Below are 23,983 nucleotides of genomic sequence, written 5' to 3'. Positions count from 1 at the left end.
ATTTTAAATAACGAACGGTAACTCTAGGCTAGCACAATATTTACGCACCACGACCGCTTGACCTACAGTAGACTTTGTATTCCGATATTTGTTGATATTTAAGTGTTAATTTAAGCATACAATAACACAATGCCAGAGGGATCATTACCCAAGAAGCAAAAATGTGAAGATCCGGCCGTGACAAAGTTAAGAGATTACATACGCCTCCGAACGGTCCACCCCGAGCCTGACTATGGTAACGTTGAAGTTGTAACGTATGCTACATTTTGTTCTTCTACAGCTAGGCCTATGGGTCGTTGTGACCTCTCTTCTCGGTGATAAGAAAATTCCATTATGCTAAGTTAACTAAATATAGTTATGTCTGCTTTAAATATCTGCTTTAATTATTATATTTATGCTCTGTTTTATTTGCATTTTTTTTTCGTTTGGATTTTATTCTTTCGTGCTTTATAGAAATTATACCAATAATAACCAAAGAGTCATTTTTATATACTGTATCTAGCTGACCCACTGACTAAGAAAAACTTCTAAGACCGTGGTTATGCATATCATTAATATGGAAAACTAAATAAAGCCACATCTGGAACATGGGGTATGCATATGGACCATGTATAAATTACAAACATGTATACATGAAATAGAAAATATACAAAGCAACAAAACAAATACTGGGAAAATTACCTACACCTAAACAAAGAAGACTTAGAGGAGACAGACATGATTTAAGTATACAAACTAATACATGGAGGTTTTGATCGGGTTGAAGTAGAAGGATTTATAAAATTTTCAAAATAAATGTAACAACAAAAGATCAAGAGGGCACACTAATAAAACAAAGAAGAAGACTACACATGAGGAAATATTCTTTCAGTCAAAGGATTGTAAATCATTGGAACTCTCTTCCTGATACTGTGGTTACATCACCAAAGTCAAAACAATTGAATGCCATTTTCATAACTATTAGGGAAAACCTGAATGGTTTTTTTAACCACAAGATAGATAATAATGAACTTATTCCAATTCAGAAATCATATAAACTGATGTTAATCTTTGCGATCTGGATATATAGGCATAATGCCTGCATCCGGTATTATTACTGTATTATTATTATTAATAGTATTATATTTATGGTAAAATACCTCAATGAGTATACATGTGTACAGCTGTAGGCCTAATACACAAAGGACAAGTATACACTTGATTTCCAGCGAGGATTATCAGGTCAGGAAAACCCACCAACTTATTTATAATATACAACTTTGCCTCTTGTATGCCAATTGGGATATACTTTTATTACTAAAAACAGCCAAAATCACTTTAAAATGAACTTAAAAAAAAAAATCCTGAAGCATTTATTTCGTCAAGAAACAAAAATAAAATTTATGATAGCTGTAGGCCTAATATACAAGAGACAAGTATGCTTTTGACATCCAGCATATACTTATATACATTGTTTAAGTGTATCTTAGTCTGTCAGAGTGTCAAAGTATTTCACTGACTTGTTTGATAAAAAATGTTTTGAAGTCCACGTAAAAATTTGTTTGGTCTGGTAAAATGTGTTTGGTGAAATAAAAATGTTTTTGTTCTTGTAAAATGCATCTGTAGTTTACAAGGCAGTATCTCTGTACCTGTACCATTGATAAGCATACATACTGCAGGTAATTAAGTACACAGTAGATTATTAGGTCTGTTTCATGTTTTGGCAAGAATGTTATTAAGTCTTATTTTTCCTTTTTGTTTCAGATGGAGCAATTTCCTTTCTGAAAAGTTATGCAGAAGAGATCGGTCTTCCATTTAGGACAGTTGAGGTATATTTTAATGTTTTCTGAAATTAGGTACTCAAATGAATTAATGTTACTTAAAACCTCATTTAAAGCAATATAATTGTACTTATTTGACAATAAGCCCAGGGGTCAAAGCCTTAAAACAAAGATGTGTGTATTTTTTTTTGTCAGATTTGTTTCAATTTTAATTTTGATATATTATATGATTCTGACATTATTTTTTTTTTATTTTGACACGATCTGAGATGTTGTTTGAATGTTAAAGATATGATGAAAATTATGAATTACCTCCCCTTTATTTGACAGGTACATCCTGATCGTCTGGTGGCCATCATGACTTGGGAAGGACTGGATCCCTCCCTACCTTCCATCATGCTCAACTCTCACACAGATGTTGTCCCAGTTTTCCTGGTATTTTCACTTCATTCTAAATGTTCAAATTCATACAAACCTTGTAACTATTAATTAGAAAATATTTTTTTGTTTTAAAGTGTGTTTTTATCAAATTAAGATTTAACATTCATTTGCAAAGACAAAGGTCTTTTTAGTTGTATTTTCATTTAAATGTTTGAATTTCAACTGAAATTTAAGGAAAGTACTGTTTAAAACTAAATTGAACTTTAACTAGTCATTTAAAATAGTACTTTATTGTGATATGATTGCAGATTTTCCTTATGGCACAATCAAGGCTGCATGCATTTTAAAAAGGTTCCTCACAATTCAGCATTATTAGGGAACACAGTTCAGACTGAGATGAGTGAAACAACAAGCTTCAGATCACTTTTCCTTAGATAAAAACATGGTTTTGCATCACCGCCAGCATAGGAACAATGTCTGTTGTTGCATCTCTTCAGGGATACTGATTTTGCCCTTTGGGTTTTCCTCCAACTACCAAAATGCTTCTTTCTTCAGCAGTGTTTTATTATAAGCTCCATAGAATTTGTGTTATTTGTTGCATTTGTAAATAACCTAAGATAGGAGTTATTTTTTATGTTAATGTTGTGATTTCAGGAACATTGGAAATGTGACCCATTTGCTGGACAAAAGATGGAGAACGGTGACATCTATGGCAGAGGAACTCAGGTATATAATAAAAAATCTTATTCATTGTAAGGGTTCTTTAATTAGTGACATTTAAATGAAAAAAAAAGAAACAAACAAAAAATGATAATAATTTATCGGTTCATTTCTGTTAAAGCATTAAAAAGATGTGCTCCAAAGAATTGACCAGCTTGACTTTAGGGTCTGGATCATTTGAAAAGTATTGAAAAGTTCTTAAAACAGGGCATTAAATTAAAAAAAAACAATCTAGAATAAATAAATCAAGGGAGTACCTGTTTGAGTCATTGACTCATTCTTTTCCTGTGGGACTCACTCAAAATTTAAGTACTTTATACATCTCTTAGTATTGGGACTCCTCAAAATTTGGAAATAGTGCTCTGGATTCATTGGAGCAAAACTACCATACAAAAATCATTGATAACATTAAATTAAGACCATGCTTTAGTATCAGTGATCGCCAATTAAAAAATGTTCATTTTTCATTACAACCATCATTAAGACAGCATAATCTCACATATATGTTTGTATTGTATTAAATCAATTAATTATTTTGCATTAAATCTTCATTAGATTTATTTCAGGAAAAATATATGTTCTGGTATAATTACATCTAAATTAAATGTTGTTTTTGTTTTTTTTCACAGGACATGAAGTCGAATGGGATAATGTAAGTTGGCCTTTTTACTGTACACATAGCCGTTAATACAGATATTTATATGTTTGTGCTGTTTCATTGATAACATGCTATAAACATTGTATTGGGATGCTCTGGATAAAAGTATGCATTTTGAGACCAATCGGGAACAACATGGCCGGACAGGGCAAGCCATCTTGGATTTTGACAATTGAAATTTGTTACATCCGCTTTTCTGTGAAGAACTGAGGGATCTTTCTCAAATTTCATATGGAGGTTCCCCTTGGTGCCTATAATGCATATTGCATTTTGAGACCAATCAGAAAACAAAATTGCTGACAGGCAGCCATCTTGGATTTTGACAATTAAAATTTGTTATCGCTATTTCTCAGAAAGTAATGAAGGGATCTTTCTGAAATTACATATGCAGGTTCCTCTTTGTTCCTGGTTATGCATATTGCATTTTGAGACTAATCAGAAAACAACATGGCTGACAGGCAGCCATCTTGGATTTTGACAATTGAAGTTTGTTATCGCTATTTCTGTGAAAGTACTGAAGGGATCTTTTTCAAATTTCATATGTAGGTTCCCCTCAGTGCCTAGTTTTGCATACTGGGACCAATACGAAAACAACATGGCCGACAGACAGCCATTATAGCTAAATCTTAAATTCTATATATAGGTTCCCCTTGTTTGAATAGTACTAGAGGGCTGTTTCTGAATTTACACAGATAAGTAAGACTTAGAGGAAGGGAAAAGTAGGGAAAAGATCAATCTGACATGGAACCTATAAAGATCATTCAATGGTGGGCGCCAAGATCCCTCTGGGATCTCTTGTTTTTTATTTTGACACGATCTGAGATGTTGTTTGAATGTTAAAGATATGATGAAAATTATGAATTACCTCCCCTTTATTTGACAGGTACATCCTAATCGTCTGGTGGCCATCATGACTTGGGAAGGACTGGATCCCTCTCTACCTTCCATCATGCTCAACTCTCACACAGATGTTGTCCCAGTTTTCCTGGTATTTTCACTTCATTCTAAATGTTCAAATTCATACAAACCTTGTAACTATTAATTAGAAAATTTTTTTTTTTTTTAAAGTGTGTTTTTATCAAATTAAGATATAACATTCATTTGCAAAGACAAAGGTCTTTTTAGTTGTATTTTCATTTAAATAATCAAATGTTTGAATTTCAACTGAAATTTAAGGAAAGTACTGTTTAAAACTAAATTGAACTTTAACTAGTCATTTAAAATAGTACTTTATTGTGATATGATTGCAGATTTTCCTTATGGCACAATCAAGGCTGCATGCATTTTAAAAAGGTTCCTCACAATTCAGCATTATTAGGGAACACAGTTCAGACTGAGATGAGTGAAACAACAAGCTTCAGATCACTTTTCCTTAGATAAAAACATGGTTTTGCATCACCGCCAGCATAGGAACAATGTCTGTTGTTGCATCTCTTCAGGGATACTGATTTTGCCCTTTGGGTTTTCCTCCAACTACCAAAATGCTTCTTTCTTCAGCAGTGTTTTATTATAAGCTCCATAGAATTTGTGTTATTTGTTGGATTTGTAAATAACCTAAAATAGGGGTTACTTTTTATGTTAATGTTGTGATTTCAGGAACATTGGAAATGTGACCCATTTGCTGGACAAAAGATGGAGAACGGTGACATCTATGGCAGAGGAACTCAGGTATATAATTAAAAATCTTATTCAGTGTAGGGGTTCTCTAATTAGTGACATTTAAATGAAAAAAAAAGAAACAAACAAAAAATGATAATAATCTATCGGTTCATTTCTGCTAAAGCATTAAAAAGATGTGCTCCAAAGAATTGACCAGCTTGACTTTAGGGTCTGGATCATTTGAAAAGTATTGATAAGTTCTTAAAACAGGGGATTGAATTAAAAAAACAATCTAGAATAAATAAATCAAGGGAGTACCTGTTTGAGTCATTGACTCATTCTTTTCCTGTGGGACTCACTCAAAATTTAAGTACTTTATACATCTCTTAGTATTGGGACTCCTCAAAATTTGGAAATAGTGCTCTGGATTCATTGGAGCAAAACTACCATACAAAAATCATTGATAACATTAAATTAAGACCATGCTTTAGTATCAGTGATCGCCAATTAAAAAATGTTCATTTTTCATTACAACCATCATTAAGACAGCATAATCTCACATATATGTTTGTATTGTATTAAATCAATTAATTATTTTGCATTAAATCTTCATTAGATTTATTTCAGGAAAAATATATGTTCTGGTATAATTACATCTAAATTAAATGTTGTTTTTGTTTTTTTTCACAGGACATGAAGTCGAATGGGATAATGTAAGTTGGCCTTTTTACTGTACACATAGCCGTTAATACAGATATTTATATGTTTGTGCTGTTTCATTGATAACATGCTATAAACATTGTATTGGGATGCTCTGGATAAAAGAAGTAAAATGTATGGTACAGTATGTGGAGGTCTTATTCATTGACCTTGATAGTACATTAAACAATAATGATAATCCATACCAAATATTCATTGAAACTTTCCAAAATGGTATTGGATTATCTGTAAGTAAGGTTGAAGGTGTAGATTGATAATTATTTCAGAGTTAAGCATGCACTCAATAATAGAGTAAGGGCAGGGTTTTATAATCAAAAATCAATGCTGTGCACTCAAATTGGATTTTTTTTTTCATTTAGCTAAACTTTATGTTTAACTACATTTCCATAAAATTGCAACAAGAGCATACATATTTGACCCACATAATTTCTAGTTCAGTTTGCTGATTTTCAGGGCTGACAACTAGTAATCGATGGTTTCTGATGTTTGATCGGCCTTTTGAAATTCTGAGGATATGCCATATTTTAAAAGGCCGATCATGATTAAACATCAGAAACCTTTGGATTAGGCTGAGAGATTGGATCAAATTACATTTTGTACCTCATTTTAAATTCAACAATCTTCTTCAGACCAAGATATGCTAGAATTAAAAAGTTTTCAGTCTGAAATCTGTTTACTACACCAAAAACTTATTATCTTAGGTGTATAACTGATCTAAATGAATTTTGTTAATCAGATTATTTATGACAACTTTTGGCATCATACACTTTTGTATTGTCCATTATTCACATGCCCCGGTTTTGTCTCATCTTAGTTTTCTGGAGGCTGTTCGTCGTCTGAAGACAGAAGGACAGAGATTTAATAGGACTATCCATCTCACATTTGTACCTGGTAAATAAAATACAGCGTAACCTTGTAAATGATGAATCCGAGACATGGTCAGATATCTGGATTGTGGAAGTGGTCAATTTGATATGCTTGCTCAATTTGTAATTAGAATTTATTTACAAAGTCAATGCATGACTTCTAATGTGTTAGTAGACTGTCTCAGTAGTACTGTAAATATATACTTAAAAACATAGCAGCAACAAAAATGCTAAAATTGTGTTAAACTTTAGATTCTTCGAAATGTGCTTTTAATCTTCGAAATGTGCTTTTAATGCTTGTAGTGATATAAGATTATATGGGAATGCTTTTGATTCTACTAATTACAATTGATGTGAGTGTTAAGCATTTAACAGGCACAAAGACTGGTTCTTAGACTTCACTCTCTGGCAGAGACACCATGTTGGCATAACTGAGGCCAAACACTGGGTTGTGTTTATTTATTGAGGTCCAAACTGTTGAACCGGTTGGACCAGTGTTGTTCGTTTATGAAATAAGGACAGACCTGGGGATATTTTGTTGTTTTCAGACAAGCTTTGATTAAGACTTTCAAGGCCTGCATTAAAATCTGCAGGTATGTCAAAATAAATGCCTGAAATATTACATTTACAAAACAAAACTGGTTTGTCCGCATAAATGAACAGGCCCTTGGTCTATCATGCAAACTGCTTTATAAAATGCCCATCACTGCAATAACCATGTAGATATATGCTTTCAACAACCATTTTTGCATTACTCTTAGATGAAGAAATTGGTGGTAAACTTGGCATGGAAAAGTTTGTGGTACACGAGGAGTTCAAGAAACTCAACATTGGATTTGCATTTGATGAAGGTAACGCAAAGCTGATATTTGTTGTTTTAGAATATTGTCAGTTACTTGGGAAAAGTTTTCCGTATTCTGGTACAGATATACCCTTCTAATGATAGAAAATACAGAGTTGTTTAGCTTACTGTTGCTGTGTTTAGATGGAAAGACGATTGGATTGAATATAAGGACTTTATTTGGGCCACATTTTCATTATGACCAAAGCTTTATAACTTTCAAATAAATTTTGATTAAAATTTAAGTATTTTTCTTAAACAAATCCTGATGTAGTTTTAAAAAACATTCATGCTTCCTTACTACATTTAGCTGAAATCTGTATCGATAGTAAAGTAATTCTCAAAGTGATAATCGTATTGTTAAAAATAGCTACATGTGCCAGTATCTGATTGTTTCATTGCCTAATGTCACACTTTTTTTATTTTACCCGACTCTATTTTTGCCCAATTCCATGTCCATCCAGGATCCCACATTCCAAAAGTAAGGTGAAATCTTGAAAAGTTTATCAGTATAAAAGTTAAACCTGATCTATCTTCTATCATAGTCATCTGCTGATAGTTTATTTTAAATAACTGTATCAGTGATGTTTTTACCATCATTTTACTGACAACTTTGGGAACTTTCCCCTTGTGAAGATTTATCAATATTTTAGCTTTCCCCTCGTAAAGATTTTTCAATATTACCCCCTAATTTTTTCCCACTTGCAAGATGTAATAGATGTCATTCATGAATGCCAAACTTTTATGGAGCCAATTTTCACATGGACTGATTTTTGAATTTTATAATTTGAACACAATTTGACAATACATGTAATTTAATGTTGAATCACATTTCATTAGAGAATACAAATAAAATGTGCCATAAAATAAAAAATTTCTACTTTTCATAGGGAAAAACAAACAAACAAACAAAGAAAATAAAATTGCTGAATATGGCCTGGTGTGATAAGTTCCATAGGTATGATCCTAAGTGAATTATTTTTGCAGGTTTGGCCAATCCTACAGACGCCTTCACAGTTTTCTATGGAGAGAGAGCCCCTTGGTGTAAGTACATTAAGTTCTATACAATTCAACATATAACTTGTATAAGTTCGGACATCTCCGCTGTTGATTACACATAAATATACACAGGTGTGTGGCCGGTCTGTTTAGCCATGTAATATACATAAACTATGAGATGATGACTCTGTATGTAATCCGGATAAGATGATAGAACAAGATGAAAATTGAAGAAGGAATTTACCTTGAAAAGAGTCAATTATGCATGGTTCTCTCCACTTAGGAAGTGAAGTGGGTATATAGTGTATCTATGTACATCCTTCTCAGAGGGCAGCAATAGCTCAGTCAGTTAGAGTGCCAGCCATGTAACCTCGGGTGAAGATCCCCAAGTTGTGGGGTTCAATGCTCCCTACCCATGTTGGTTTGTGTTTCGGGGAAGCAGGGAATGGGCCGGTCTGTTCTGTCATGGTTGTGTCCTTGGGTAAGACACTTTACCCTAATTGCTTTTGATGGCATGCGACAGGCCTCCCCTATGTTGTTCAGTCACTAGACAGTGTGAGGTAGTCACCTACTACTACAAGGAGTCCCCACCTCAATATTGCCCAGGCTGTTCATGGGGCGATAAACCCAGCAAACAAACAATCTATTCTTCTGTCAAGGATTGTGTACAAGATACCTCATGAACCTCGGGACAGATTAAGTTCATGTTCAACCCATGACATTGCAACATCAAGTTCTACACTTGATTTATTTAATTGATGAGGGGAATGGGCTGATGGAGATATATCTGCGTCAGTCATAGGTCACTGCTTTCTGGTACACATAAACTTTTGCCTGTAAATAATTATGAGTTATCTCCCTTACACCAGAGACCAACTGAGCAGTAAGAAATTAAAACAGGGTGATCTTGAACATAGAAAACCAGACTGAAAATTGAATTCAGATAGCATGTATGCTGGTGAGGAGATAATCAGTCCAATAGTTTCTTCTTATTTTATGTTCTTTTGTTCCTTTGAAGAAAAAACAATTACAGACAAGTGAGACAACTAGGATATATGACACAGGATTTTAAACATTTTTCAATCCATTTATAGATCTCATAATCCTAATGAGATATATGCAACATGATTTATAAAAAAAATGGTGAAGTTTAAAAACGATTTGGATGCTGAAGATATAGCCTGAATTACATTTACAGTCAAACCTCGATGATTCATGTATATAATGTACTGATTGTAACCACAAAGTAATAACTATCAAGTTCAATCATCAAATATTTACTTTTCCCAAGCTTTTCAATGTTATGCAGATAACAACAATCAAACACTACCATACTGCCAAATGAAGTCTAGCTGCTGTAGTCAGACCAACATTAAGTTGGTGGTTGAACCATAGACAACTAAACATGCCCATTGTAACTTTTTGTTTCTATACAGATGCACATTATACTGGGGTATGCAACCAAAGTGAGTTCTACTCTAGCTAGACCATAGCCACTATAGTCACTGATCAAACTCCCTCAAAATGTATAGAAACATTTTAGGAGCTTTTTCTTAAACACTTATTAACATCATAAACACTCTATGTCTGGTCAATGGTTTCCTTTTCCTAGATGTTTTATTGTTCTACTTGAAGTCTTGACACAAGTGGTATTTGTTGTGGATACATAGAGAATACATGGTCAGTGTCTTAAAATATAAGCTGTTTTTTGTCGAGGGTAAAGAAAGACAAAAGTGGCAAGCCTTGGCGAGCCACTTTTGTCTTTCTGTCCCGAGCCAAAAATACAGCTTATATTTTAAGACACTGACCACGTATTCTATTTATCCTGCAACACTTAGCCTATGAAAAATAATCATTTTGAAATGAAATGGTATCAACAATGATCCAAATATGTTCTCCTTTTAAATGTTGTTTCGCTTGGAAGTAGGTCAGACGAATTGACGCATGTGCTAAGATTCCAAAATACAGCTGTTTTCCGTCACTACCGTATACAGCCAAAATATATATTGTGGGTGTATTCTGACAATGCGGTGGCAGTTGCAGGATAAAAAGTATTACTCGTAAAATCTGAAATATTCAATAATAATTTGAATATGTAAATGTGTTCTCTGTCCAGGGGTCAGGGTGAAATGCTCCGGTCAGCCAGGTCATGGTTCAAGGTTCATACAAGACAGTGCAGCTGAGAAATTTGTAAGTTTACATGTGTCAGCCTCCAATTACTATGTGGCATTTAACACAATTGATAATTATTTATAGAATAATAAATTAATAAATTTCAATGATATGTAAATATGTTTGAAAGAGAATAAGAATTCTTCAAAGGTGATAGGTAAGAAGAATACGATGAAGAAGACCTGACAGTATTTTCAGGTATCAAGATGCATGTAACTCGAGTGTTCAGTTCAAACAAAGTGAGTCTTATATAGCAAGTGTTATTTATGTTAAGGTAATAATTTTCAAGCTTTGTATTTCAATATGTGAAGATGGTGATGGTAGTAGTTTGAATATGTAAATATTTTCCCTCATATGTGCTGAATGAATATTATAAAAAATAATACATATATTTGTGTCAGTGTGTATACAGTTGACCTCATCAATGATTTTGATGAATATATATTGATTGTTAACTATAATGTGACAATAATCCTTTTTCCAGAGAAGAATTATAAACAGTTTCTTGGATTTCCGAGCACAGGAGGAGAAAAAGTAAGAACAAAATCTAAAATTTATGCCTCTTTTCAGATAATTTCTTAGATATCAATCAAAGTACTGAGAGACTGAAGTGCAAAAATCCTTTTGATTATTTCCCCAAAGTTAAGGAAACTATTTAGCGGTATGAATTAATAAGACAGACCATATGTTTTTAGATTTGTGTCTGATCCCATTTATATAATTGCAAATAAAATATGTTGAAATCAGAATCAAAGTAAGAATCCTTTAATTAACTTATTGTGTCAGAATAGGGATGATGATTAAAGTTCAATACTAATTTTGGACATTTCTTTATAATGTTGGACTTTATCTCAAACAGCTATTGCCCAGTCTTCCATTTAACTATAATATCATTTTCTATCTCATATGTACGTTGCTGTCTGATAATCGATATTTATATACTGATATGTTCACTGTTATGAATCATATGATTTCATATTCTTATTAGCGTGTTTCTAATTTTAGGCTATCAAAAAATCTTTCCTACATTGTTAAATTTTATACTCTGTGTAAACAGGCATATTGTAAATCTGTCAATTCCAAGATTATGAGCAACAGACATTTTTCAATTCGTAATTCATATTTCAATTTTGGATAAAATACCATGTTTCTCTTAACTATGGAGGGTTGGTAAGTATGGTGAACATAAGGTCATACAGGATCACATAATAGTTAAATGGGCTTGTTTATGTTTGTATCGTGTTTACTTCAGATTGAATGGTAACACCTGTCTGAGGTTAGGGGATGTCACTACAGTGAACCTAACTAATGAGGGTTGTTTATGTTTGTATTGTTGTGTTTACTTCAGATTGAATGGTAATGCCTGTCTGAGGTTAGGGGATGTTACGAACCTAACTAATGAGGGTTGTTTATGTTTGTATTGTTGTGTTTACTTCAGATTGAACGGTAACGCCTGTCTGAGGTTAGGGGATGTTACGAACCTAACTAATGAGGGTTGTTTATGTTTGTATTGTTGTGTTTACTTCAGATTGAACGGTAATGCCTGTCTGAGGTTAGGGGATGTCACTACAGTGAACCTAACTAATGAGGGTTGTTTATGTTTGTATTGTTGTGTTTACTTCAGATTGAACGGTAATGCCTGTCTGAGGTTAGGGGATGTCACTACAGTGAACCTAACTAATGTCCAGGTCAGTTTATTTCATCCTTGGAGATCAATACTTTAAAATAACCTTACATGGGTCTGTGCCTTGTAGTGTAAGAGTTTGGCCGGTCAGCTGGTCTTTCACGAGGGTCGAGATGTCCTTGTTCACGGAACAGACCTATGTTTGATAATTTTACTCACATAATTAAAAAAAACAGTAACAAATTGTAAGCTGTGAAACCTGTTCATCGCCCCCTCAGTCTGTTGACAAGTTTTCTCATTGTATACATACTTTTTTTTTCTCCTAAAAAAGAATAGGACAACATGATGTTCCTTTCATTAATGAACTATAAACTGGTAGCCCACATGGGTATTTTTTGTATGCCACTTTCTGCTGTCAAATTCCCTTCTTTTAAAGATATGTCATTGATTATTGCAGGGCGGAGTACAGTTCAACGTTGTTCCCATGGATATGTATGCAGGTAATTATTCATTGTCTTGCATACCACAACTGAATATTCATTGCCTTACATTCCACAATAGTTATCTAATGAATATGTTCTGTCTTACCACTACTGAATATTCATTATCTTACATTCCTCTTTAGCTATCGAATGAATATGTTTTGTCTTACCACTACTTACCACTATGTTTTGTCATGACAGCACACTTGCCTATTGAATATTCATTATTCTTTGTCTTGCATACCACCACTAGTTTTCTAAATATTCATTAAAGTACATATGTCACTACAGTTGTCTTTTGACTTGTTATACCCCTGGAACGAAGTTAGGGGGGTATACTGGAATCAGGTTGTCTGTCTGTCGTCCGTCCCTCCGTCCGTCTGTCTGTAAACACAGTTTGTCCGATGGGCCAATTCCAATGAAACTTCACACACATATTAATGATCATGTGTAGATGTGCATGCCACTTTCTTTTTCTCAACATTATGGTTGCTATGGCAACTGGTCACTATAAACAGGTTTTCCGATAAGAACCATAACTTAAGTTTGTCCGGACAACTCCTCCTAAACCGAAGGGTTGATTTCAATGAAACTTGACACAAATATAGAGGACCATGTGTAGATGTGCATGCCCCTTTCTTTTTTTGAAAATTATTGTTGCTATGGCAACTGGTCACTATAAACAGGTTTTCGATAAGAACCATGACTTTAAGATTGTCATGACTACTCCTCCTAAACCGAAGGGCCAATAAACCGAAGGGCCAATTTCAATGAAACTTCACACAAATATAGAGGACCATGCGTAGATGTGCATGCCCCTTTCTTTTTTTCAAAATTATTGTTGCTATGGCAACTGGTCACTATTAACAGGTTTTCCGATAAGAACCATAACTTTAAGTTTGTCCGGACAACTCCTCCTAAATCGAAGGGTTGATTTCAATGAAACTTCACATAAATGTAGAGGACCATGCGTAGATGTGCATGCCACTTTCTTTTTCTGAAAATTATTGTTGCTATGGCAACTGGTCACTATAAACATGTTTTCCGAAAAGAACCATAACTTTAAGATTGTCCTGACAACTCCTCCTAAACCGAATGGCCAATTTCAATGAAACTTCACACAAATATAGAGGACCATGTGTAGATGTGCATGCCTCTTTCTTTTTCTGAAAATTATTGTTGCTATGGCAACTGGTCACTATAAACAGGTTTTCCGATAAGAACCATAACTTTAAGATTGTCCTGACAACTCCTCCTAAACCGAAGGGCCAATTTCAATGAAACTTCACACAAATATAGAGGACCATGTGTAGATGTGCATGCCCCTTTCTTTTTTGCAAAATTATTGTTGCTATGGCAACTGGTCACTATAAACAGGTTTTCCGATAAGAACCATAACTTTAAGTTTGTCCGGACAACTCCTCCTAAACCGAAGGGCTGATTTCAATGAATCTTCACACAAATATAGAGGACCATGTGTAGATGTGCATGCCACTTTCTTTTTCTCAAAATTATGGTTGCTATGGCAACTGGTCACTATATTACTGGGTTATCTTAGTTAGCCTCTAATTAACAGTTCCAATTCACCATTGACTCGTGCAGATTGCGGGGGTATTAGTCAGCCATCCTGGCGACAGTTCTAGTTATTGATTGTCTGATATGTTTCTACAACTGATGAATATCTATTGTCTTACATGTTGGTACAGTTGTCTACTGAATATTCATTTTCTAATACTTTACTACAGTTGATGAATATTAATCATCTTACATGTCAGTATAGTTTTCCCCTAAATATTTAAATGTAGGTTTCAATGATGGCCATATCTGTTGTTGATCCTAGTGCTGTAACCACCTGCTGTAAGCAGTAGACTTATTTCCTGTTTTTATAATCCCTCAGTTTTTATTTTACAGGTTTTGATGTCAGAATTGCCCCAACTGTGGACCTGGAGGAATTTGAAAACAAAATCAAGAACTGGTGTGCTGAAGCTGGAGGCGATGTTACATACGAGTTTATTCAGGTAATCAATGACCTCACAAAGCTTATTGGCAGTATTGTACAATGACGTCTAAAATGACGTACAATGATGATATCATGAAAAAAAGATATCTAAAACATAAAATCCATTTTGGGTTGTTTATGTTTAGTTAAAACATTTTATAGAACTGCAAAACTTCGAGCCATCAACAAAACCAACCTTCACACTTTATCTCAATTATAAACTACTATATTTTCATAGTTAAATTGTTGTGAATAGTTTCATATGAATACCAATTTCATTGATTGTTTATTTTCATGAATATTTTTTTATTATTACTGAAACAATAACATTGAAGGTTTAAATTCATGAAATGAGTAATTATACCCACAAGTTGTTGAAACTTTGTTTTTGTGGTGTGTATGCTCACACTCGCTTCCTGCACAAAAATGCAAAAATAAACTCCTCACAAATATAAAGTGATTTGCAGTATTAATCAACTTATTCTATAAGAACTGTAGGATTATTTTCTGAAAGCTCATACTTTATGAACTATTAAATTCTTGATTACTTTCTTCTCTCTCGAAAGCTTATACATTTTTCTCCTCTTTTCCTTTTTTTAGGAGAAATTCAGTACTAATCTAGATCTGTTATTTTTTTTTCTTCTACAGAAATGCATGATACAAGATACCACATCTGTACATGACTCTGACCCCTGGTGGAAAACGTTCAGCACGGTCTGTGAGAGATTGTAAGTATCCAGACCTAGCTGTCAGTAATAGATTACATTCCTGATGGGAAATAACTTGATTTTCTCTATTATATTTTTACACCACTGGTAATTAGGATTTAAATGAATTTGGTCGAGTAGACTTGAAACAAGGAATATTTAAAGAATGTACTTCATTAGAGGATAAAAAAGCAAGGTGATATGTATATGTCAGAGGTCGGTCTAAGTTAGAGGTCAGACTTGGTTTTATCTTCATCTTTAACTAACATAACTGGCACAATGCAGTTTCTTCAATATTTCTTGTCTAGTTTATAGTTCATATTTTCCAGAGAAATGCATTATAGAATTTAAAGAAATTTGCTTAACTGAGTTTTTTCCCTTCAATCCATTCTTTGCTTTCCTATAGAAAGTTTTTAAGTTAAGAAACATTTATTAACCTGGGTCCTGGTAGTTCTTGCCAATGTCAGCTTTAACTAACATGACTGATGGTTCTTTACTATTATTGGTTTCAATTTTTTTTTTTTTTTTTTTTTGCATTGGTAATGTATTTATGCTTATTTCTTTCCAGGGGTATGAAGATAGAACCTGAGATATTCCCAGCAGCTACAGACAGTCGCTTTATCAGAGAGGTAAGGTTTGAGGTGGAAATTATATGTAGAATCAAGTCTTATGAAATATCATTGTTGATGTGGACAAATTCAAAAATTTGTATGGTAAAGATGCTAGATCGCTGGCAGTGTATACAGACAGTTTTGTCACAAAAATATGAGGGCTAATTGATGAGTTGTGAGGAGGTACTCAAGGATGTTCTTTTTAAGTCCTACTATTCTCTGACTATATAGGGCCGTGTACCCAAGGACTGGTCTCATTTGGTTAGTTTATATCGACAAGGTAGCACTCTAAAGTAAACAGGACAAGCGGCTTTTGCAAAATAGCCAAAATCGGTTAGGGTTAGGGTGAAAGAGTCTTATCATTGCCATGGCTGCCATTCACGATATGGGCTTTAAATTGATTGAGCATCCGCCTTATTCACCCTTATTTGCTCCATAAGACTTTCATCTATTTCCAAAACTGAAAACAGCTATTTCAGCCATCCTAACCCTAACCGTAACATGCAGTGGATGACTTTCTGAACAGCCAAAAAAAGGAGTTCTATAAATGGCACTAGAGGCCCTTAAACACCGCTAGCAAAAGTGTATAGATACTGAAGGGGATTATGTTGAAAAATAATACAATATTTCCGGCAAAATTCAAATCCTTCAATACGAGGCTCATATAACTTATCAATCAGCCCTCGTATACCAAATGACACCAACAGTATAAAAATATGCATATGTCAACCTACCTGGTATTTGTAACTCCAGCAAATGTAAAAAAAAACAGCATCCTAAAAACGATTGCCAAACGACCAAAAGTATGAACCAAATTTAATACAGCATGTTAGGCGGGTCAGGCATGCCCCTGAATAGTTCGCCATGTTGCTGCCCCCTGATACAATTTGTGTAATTAAATGACAGAAATGAAGGGCAGTTCATATGCCTTCACCAAGCACCTTGTACCCAGGGTATATTTTTGGGGGTCTGGAGGCATACATCCTGGAAAATTTGGCCATATTTTTTAACGACAGAATTGAAGGCAGTTCATATGCCTTCGCCGAGTACCTTGTACCCAGGGTATATGTTATAGGGAGCCTGGAGGCAAACAATCTGGAATAGTTAGCTATAATGTTGCCCTCGAGTACAATTTCCTGTATTTTAACAGCCTATTCTTGTTTTTCATCAATCACAACTACTCTTTGTCTGAATTATGCATCTTTAACAGTTCAAATATTTATATAGAATTTTGTTTGGTGATGAATTGAAATTTGTACTGTACTATACATGAAGATCATTCATATCTATATATGATTTTCTGTTTAGAGAGTGAGATTATTACATATATGTATGATTTTGTGTGTTTAAAGGACGAGATATTTAATATGTATGATGTTGTTTGTTTACAGGGAGGGATATTTGATATGTATGATGTTGTTTGTTTACAGACCGGGATATTTAATATGTATGATGTTGTGTGTTTACAGACCGGGATATTTAATATGTATGATGTTGTTTGTTTACAGACCGGGATATTTAATATGTATGATGTTGTTGTTTACAGACCGGGATATTTAATATGTATGATGTTGTTTGTTTACAGACCGGGATATTTAATATGTATGATGTTGTTTGTTTACAGACCGGGATATTTAATATGTATGATGTTGTTTGTTTACAGACCGGGATATTTAATATGTATGATGTTGTGTGTTTACAGGGCCAGATATTTGATATGTATGATTTTATTTGTTTACACACCAAGTATTTGATGATTTTGTATGTTTACAAACCGAGTATTTGATGATTTTGTATGTTTACAGACCAGGATATTTAATATGTATGATATTGTGTGTTTACAGACCGGGATAGTTGATATGTATGATGTTGTGTGTTTACAGACCGGGATAGTTGATATGTATAATGTTGTTTGTTTACAGATTGGGATTCCAGCATTAGGGTTCTCCCCCATGAACAACACACCTATTCTGCTCCATGATCACAACGAGTTCCTGAATGAAAACATTTTCCTGAAAGGCATTGACATTTATTCTGCAATCATTCCTGAGATTGCAAATATGTCAGTGTAAAGAAAAGTGATCACCCGACAACTTTCTGAACTTCTAAAAATATAAAATGTTTAATTACCTTAATTACGGCCTGTACTCAGTTTGGGCATTTGCATTTTGCATAATGTTTTTGAAAATTTTGATTTCAAAATGAAAGGTTACCAGATAATAGAGTTGCATTTATCAATATCGATATTCAGAAAATTAAAATATGTTGAAGAAACTTTATGCTTATTCAAGATATTGCTTTTGTAACAAAGCATGTTAATTAGATCTAAATCACTGCCTCTGCTCTGGTTTAACCAGGGATCTCTGGATTTCTAGTCTTACGCTATCGAGCTAAGAAGAAGTTCTCTTTAACCATGTGGTATTTTATGGCTAATATTTTACCAGGGTTACACTTTTATCTTTGAAACATTATACTGCACACATGATCAAGGTCTGTTAAATTTTATCATTATAAAATATAATCAGATGCCTTATTATCCATGTGGAATTCCCAGTAATTACAGATATATATTTACTTTGAATAACAGGAAATCATGGAATCTCTGTATAGGAAAGTTTGTATTGGTAATCAGTTATTGTAAATGTGATTCATTTTTATGTCATTGAAATTATTGGAGGAACATTTTGTATGATGTATTTGTGACTTTGAACAAGAACAGGGTGTTAAACATATAACTGAAGAAGGAAAATGGTAGATTAGACATCCGGAAATAATTCAGCTGCAAAAAAATTGAAGTTTGGAGCATTTTTCTGGAGGCAGTCATGCATACATGTACATCAACAGACATGACAAGGTACATTTTGTATGTGGGTCACCTGTACAACCACATGGGTTTTTCTCCAGGTACTTTGTATCCCCCTAGCATGCTCCCATCCATGTCAACAAGAAAGACTACTGTAATATAAGTTCATATTCCTTGTTTCTGATTGTTCAAGAGTATTATATAGACTACTATGCACATCAAACTTGATATACCGGTTTTGTGTGAGAGTTATCTCCCTTGGAATAAATGTGTGTTATTATTATTGTGATGAATTGAATGTTTATTTTCAGTACATTCAGTTGTGTGTAATTTTAACTATGTTGGGCTCAAAAACTAATAAATGAAGAGAGGAATTCAAAAGTTACCAAAGGAGATGAAAAATGTTTTCTACAACGAAACTGTTTTGGAAGGAGGTATGTATGCCACAACTAAATGCAGCATATATCCTTAAACACCAAATAAGTAATAACTACCTGTAATTGTAGCATTCTTCAACCTAATAACTTTAATTATTTGATTATCACTTTGTTAAAGCATATTTACATTTTCTACACTTGAGAAATTAAACCTGAATTATTTTCATGAACAGAGATATATTTGTCGAGAAATATGGTTGAATTTTGATGTGGTTCGAATATTTGTGATTAAATGTCAGTTTTGCAACAGGAATTTGTAGCAAAATGTTCAGAAAAATAAGGTTACTCAATGGTTTATTAGATTTGTATTTAGTAATTGTAATATGTTCATTACTTGTTAACTTATAAAAGGGTGTCATCTGTCTTTCAGTCTGGTCACATTATCTATATTGTTTTGTCCCCAGTATATTTCTGCTTTATAGTTTCTACAAACAACACAATGAACCTGTTCTAATTCTTAAATATAACCCTGTAGTTTTAAAATGCAAAATACCATGAAAAATATTATTGTAAATTAATTTTAGAATTGCATAATTAATATGGAAAACACCTTTTCCAAGAAGTATTGAAAAGGAAAATCACGATCATTTTCCTGTTGGAATTTCTGTATGATCAATGTTTAATGTTCATTGATAATTTGGATTCCACAACGATAATTTAAATTCCACATTGATAATTTGGATTCCACAATGATAATTTGGATTCAACAATGTTTAATGTTCATTGATAATTTGGATTCCACAACGATAATTTAGATTCCACATTGATAATTTGGATCCCACATTGATAATATGGATTCCACGTTGATAATTTGGATTCCACATTGATAATTTGGATTATTTGGATTCCTCATTGATAATTTGGATTCAACAATGTTTAATGTTCATTGATAATATGGATTCCACATTGATAATATGGATTCCACGTTGATAATATGGATTCCACGTTGATAATATGGATTCCACGTTGATAATTTGGATAATTTGGATTCCACGTTGATAATTTGGATTCCACGTTGATAATTTGGATTCCACATTGATAATTTGGATTCCACGTTGATAATTTGGATTCTACGATGATGATTTGGATTCTGTGTATTCCTTTTACCTTGCAACCTTATGAAGTTAGATAAGTTCAACACACTGCCAGTCAAAGGGGGCATCAGGTATAGGTTTAAAAAACAATAAGTCTCCCCATGGATTGTCTCCCCATTTTTAATTAAGAAAATTGAACAGATTTTGTTGTGGATCATATGACTTCATGTTAATATGTATTACAAATAACTTTTCATTGAGATAGGGATGTTATGAATATTATGTATTTATAAAATTTGTCATAATTATTTGATTTCTTTTGTCAAATTAGCAATAAACAGTTTTACTTTTTTAATTTGGTTTTTGGTTTTATCAGTTTTTAGACACTATACTCAAGTATTTTAAAGCACATACAGTATTTATCAACCGGACGAAAATGTTTAACGAACAAACCTGCAAGAAATGCTGCGGTACCTTTCAAACAGAAGGAAAAGGTTTACAAACCTAAGGAATATTGTGTCTTCAGTAGCAATGATGTAATACTTATATATCTATATTAATTTAAAGCTTCAGTATCAAAATAATAGAATCTAGAATCTTCAGGTCTTTGAACTACCTGTATAACACCAGAGATTAATTTTATCTGATTTATACCACCTGCTATGGGTATTTAGTTTGGCACCGATGTAACGGGAGTGGGGAAAATTCAGCAACCAGACCAGGACTTGAACCCAGGACCTACAAACTCAAGACAGATGTAACCATTTGGGCTACCGGGCCACCAGCACTCAGCCCAGTGCAGCCAAACTACATTTTTATTAAGTTATTCAATAACATGGCGTAGTTACCAGTAAACAAGACAAGGAATATCCTTTTAGATTTTATCCTTTTATTGACATTTTTTTTAAACAAAAGTAATTTCTATCTTATATACCTTTTTAGACCTTATTAAATAGAGGTTACACAACGAGTGATTGTTGGATATGGAATTTATTTCACACGAGTAAGTTATTTTTTTAAAGTTACAAAAGACACAAGCTTTAGCGAGTGTTTTTTGCAACTTTTAAAAAATAACTTACTCGTGTGAAATAATAATAATCCAACAATTTCGAGTCGTGTGACCTGTTTCTACCACAGTAATATCGGCTTGAATCAAAGGGAAACGTGGTCAAGTATAATTTCGCGTATGCAAATAAAGTGTACCGGTGACGTCCGGGACCCGGTGATGTGACGTCATTAGATTATTGATGACGTCAATAACAATTGCAGCTTGGGTCAAAGTTCACCGTGTCAGCCAATCAAAATGCGTACAGAGTTTATACCATCTGATAGTTTGAAGATTCGCTTTGTTTTTCTGGACACTTTGGTTTGTGTGTACAGTAAAACCTTGTTAGTCTGGACGCTTTGGTTTGTGTGTACAGTAGAACCTTGTTTTTCTGGACACTTTGGTTTGTGTGTACAGTAGAACCCTGTTAGTCTGGACACTTTGGTTTGTGTGTAAAGTAGAACCTTGTTAGTCTGGACACTTTGGTTTGTGTGTACAGTAGAACCTTGGTAGTCTGGACACTTTGGTTTGTGTGTACAGTAGAACCTTGGTAGTCTGGACACTTTGGTTTGTGTGTACAGTAGAACCTTGGTAGTCTGGACACTTTGGTTTGTGTGTACAGTAGAACCTTGGTAGTCTGGACACTTTGGTTTGTGTGTACAGTAGAACCTTGTTAATCTGGACACTTTGGTTTGTGTGTACAATAGAACCCTGTTAGTCTGGACACTTTGGTTTGTTTGTACAATAGAACCCTGTTAGTCTGGACACTTTGGTTGGTGTGTACAATAGAACCTTGTTAGTCCAGACACTTTGGTTTGTGTGTATAGTAGAACCTTGTTAGTGTGGACACTTTGGTTTGTGTGTACAGTAGAACCCTGTTAGTCTGGACACTTTGGTTTGTGTGTACAGTAGAACCTTGTTAGTCTGGACACTTTGGTTTGTGTGTACAGTAGAACCTTGTTAGTCTGGACACTTTGGCTTGTGTGTACAGTAGAACCTTGTTAGTCTGGACACTTTGGCTTGTGTGTACAGTAGAACTTTGTTAGTCTGGACACTTTGGTTTGTGTGTACAGTAGAACTTTGTTAGTCTGGACACTTTGGCTTGTGTGTACAGTAGAACTTTGTTAGTCTGGACACTTTGGCTTGTGTGTACAATATAACCTTGTTAGTCTGGACACTTTGGCTTGTGTGTACAGTAGAACCTTATTAGTCTGGACACTTTGGCTTGTGTGTATAGTAGAACCTTGTTAGTATGGACACTTTGGTTTGTGTGTACAATAGAACCTTGTAAGTCTGGACACTTTGGCTTGTGTGTACAGTAGAACTTTGTTAGTCTGGACACTTTGGCTTGTGTGTACAGTAGAACCTTGTAAGTCTGGACACTTTGGCTTGCGTGTACAGTAGAACTTTGTTAGTCTGGACACTTTGGTTTGTGTGTACAGTAGAACCTTGTTAGTCTGGATACTTTGGTTTGTGTGTACAGTAGAACCTTGCTAGTCTGGATACTTTGGTTTGTGTGTACAGTAGAACCTTATTAGTCTGGACACTTTGGCTTGTGTGTACAGTAGAACTTTGTTAGTCTGGACACTTTGGCTTGTATGTACAGTAGAACTTTGTTAGTCTGGACACTTTGGCTTGTGTGTACAGTAGAACCTTATTAGTCTGGACACTTTGGTTTGTGTGTACAGTAGAACCTTGGTAGTCTGGACACTTTGGCTTGTGTGTACAGTAGAACCTTATTAGTCTGGACACTTTGGCTTGTGTGTACAGTAGAACCTTGGTAGTCTGGATACTTTGGTTTGTGTGTACAGTAGAACCTTGATAGTCTGGACACTTTGGTTTGTGTGTACAGTAGAACCTTGTTAGTCTTGACACTTTGGTTTGTGTGTACAGTAGAACCTTGTTAGTGTGGACACTTTGGTTTGTGTGTACAGTAGAACTTTGTTAGTCTGGACATTTTGGTTCGTGTGTACAGTAGAACCTTGGTAGTCTTGACACTTTGGTTTGTGTGTACAGTAGAACCTTGTTAGTGTGGACACTTCGGTTTGTGTGTACAATATAACCTTGTTAGTCCAGACAGACACTTTGTGTCTGATATTAAACCAATACCAAAACGTTGTGTTTTCAAGTCACCGTGTACTAACGTTTCAGTTAAAACTAAGAATTGACGGTATAGCATTTCAATGATATGAACCTTTTTCTTAGCGTGACCTTTACATTTGACATAACGTCATCGCTACCTGTGGTCACTGACAGGACGCCAGATGTTAATATATTTGCCGAGATTAATTTACTCGCGGAACAAAACTAATTGCCAGCAGTAAATAATGACGTCAGAAGAATAAAACACACTTCCTACGTCATCAGTTACTGCTGACAATTGCCTTTTTCGCGAGTAGACTTAGTTGGTAGTTATTGTTCAAAATCCTGTCAACACGTACAAATGACACGGCCATTTTTAAGACTGCGTCTTTAAAAACGAGATTAGCCACTTCTGATAATGAAGTGTCTGGGGAAAGTTCTGT

At 34.2% G+C, this 23,983-nt stretch overlaps 1 protein-coding gene across 2 annotated transcripts; it reads left to right on the top strand.

Moving 5' to 3' along the window:
- Positions 1–27: 27 nt before the first annotated feature.
- Positions 28–19,338, top strand: LOC117330611 (aminoacylase-1-like). Of its 2 annotated transcripts, XM_033889034.1 has the most exons (16): positions 28–235; positions 1,744–1,808; positions 2,091–2,195; positions 2,796–2,867; positions 3,491–3,513; positions 6,653–6,729; positions 7,466–7,555; positions 8,533–8,589; positions 10,661–10,734; positions 11,201–11,250; positions 12,341–12,404; positions 12,798–12,840; positions 14,734–14,840; positions 15,470–15,549; positions 16,097–16,157; positions 18,062–19,338. In XM_033889034.1, exons 1-16 carry the CDS (start codon positions 130–132, stop codon positions 18,209–18,211), a joined length of 1,224 nt encoding a protein of 407 aa, XP_033744925.1. In that variant the 5' UTR covers positions 28–129; the 3' UTR covers positions 18,212–19,338. The 2 variants fall into 2 exon arrangements, with proteins under 2 accessions (XP_033744925.1, XP_033744926.1); XM_033889035.1 differs by lacking the exons at positions 28–235; positions 1,744–1,808; positions 2,091–2,195; positions 2,796–2,867; positions 3,491–3,513 and adding exons at positions 4,407–4,507; positions 5,116–5,187; positions 5,809–5,831.
- The last annotated feature ends 4,645 nt before the right edge of the window (positions 19,339–23,983 follow it).

Source organism: Pecten maximus, chromosome 7, assembly GCF_902652985.1.
Source record: "Pecten maximus chromosome 7, xPecMax1.1, whole genome shotgun sequence".
Classification (NCBI taxonomy): Eukaryota; Metazoa; Mollusca; class Bivalvia; order Pectinida; family Pectinidae; genus Pecten; species Pecten maximus.
This window is presented reverse-complemented; position numbering and strand designations above follow the sequence as displayed.

Coding starts and splice junctions, on each gene's coding strand:
- LOC117330611 (XM_033889034.1), top strand. CDS start 130: ATGCCAGAGGGATCATTACCCAAGAAGCAAAAATGTGAAGATCCGGCC. Junction 2,868..3,490: donor TCTATGGCAGAGGAACTCAG/GTATATAATAAA, acceptor TTTTTTTCACAG/GACATGAAGTCGAATGGGAT. Junction 10,735..11,200: donor ACAGTGCAGCTGAGAAATTT/GTAAGTTTACAT, acceptor TCCTTTTTCCAG/AGAAGAATTATAAACAGTTT.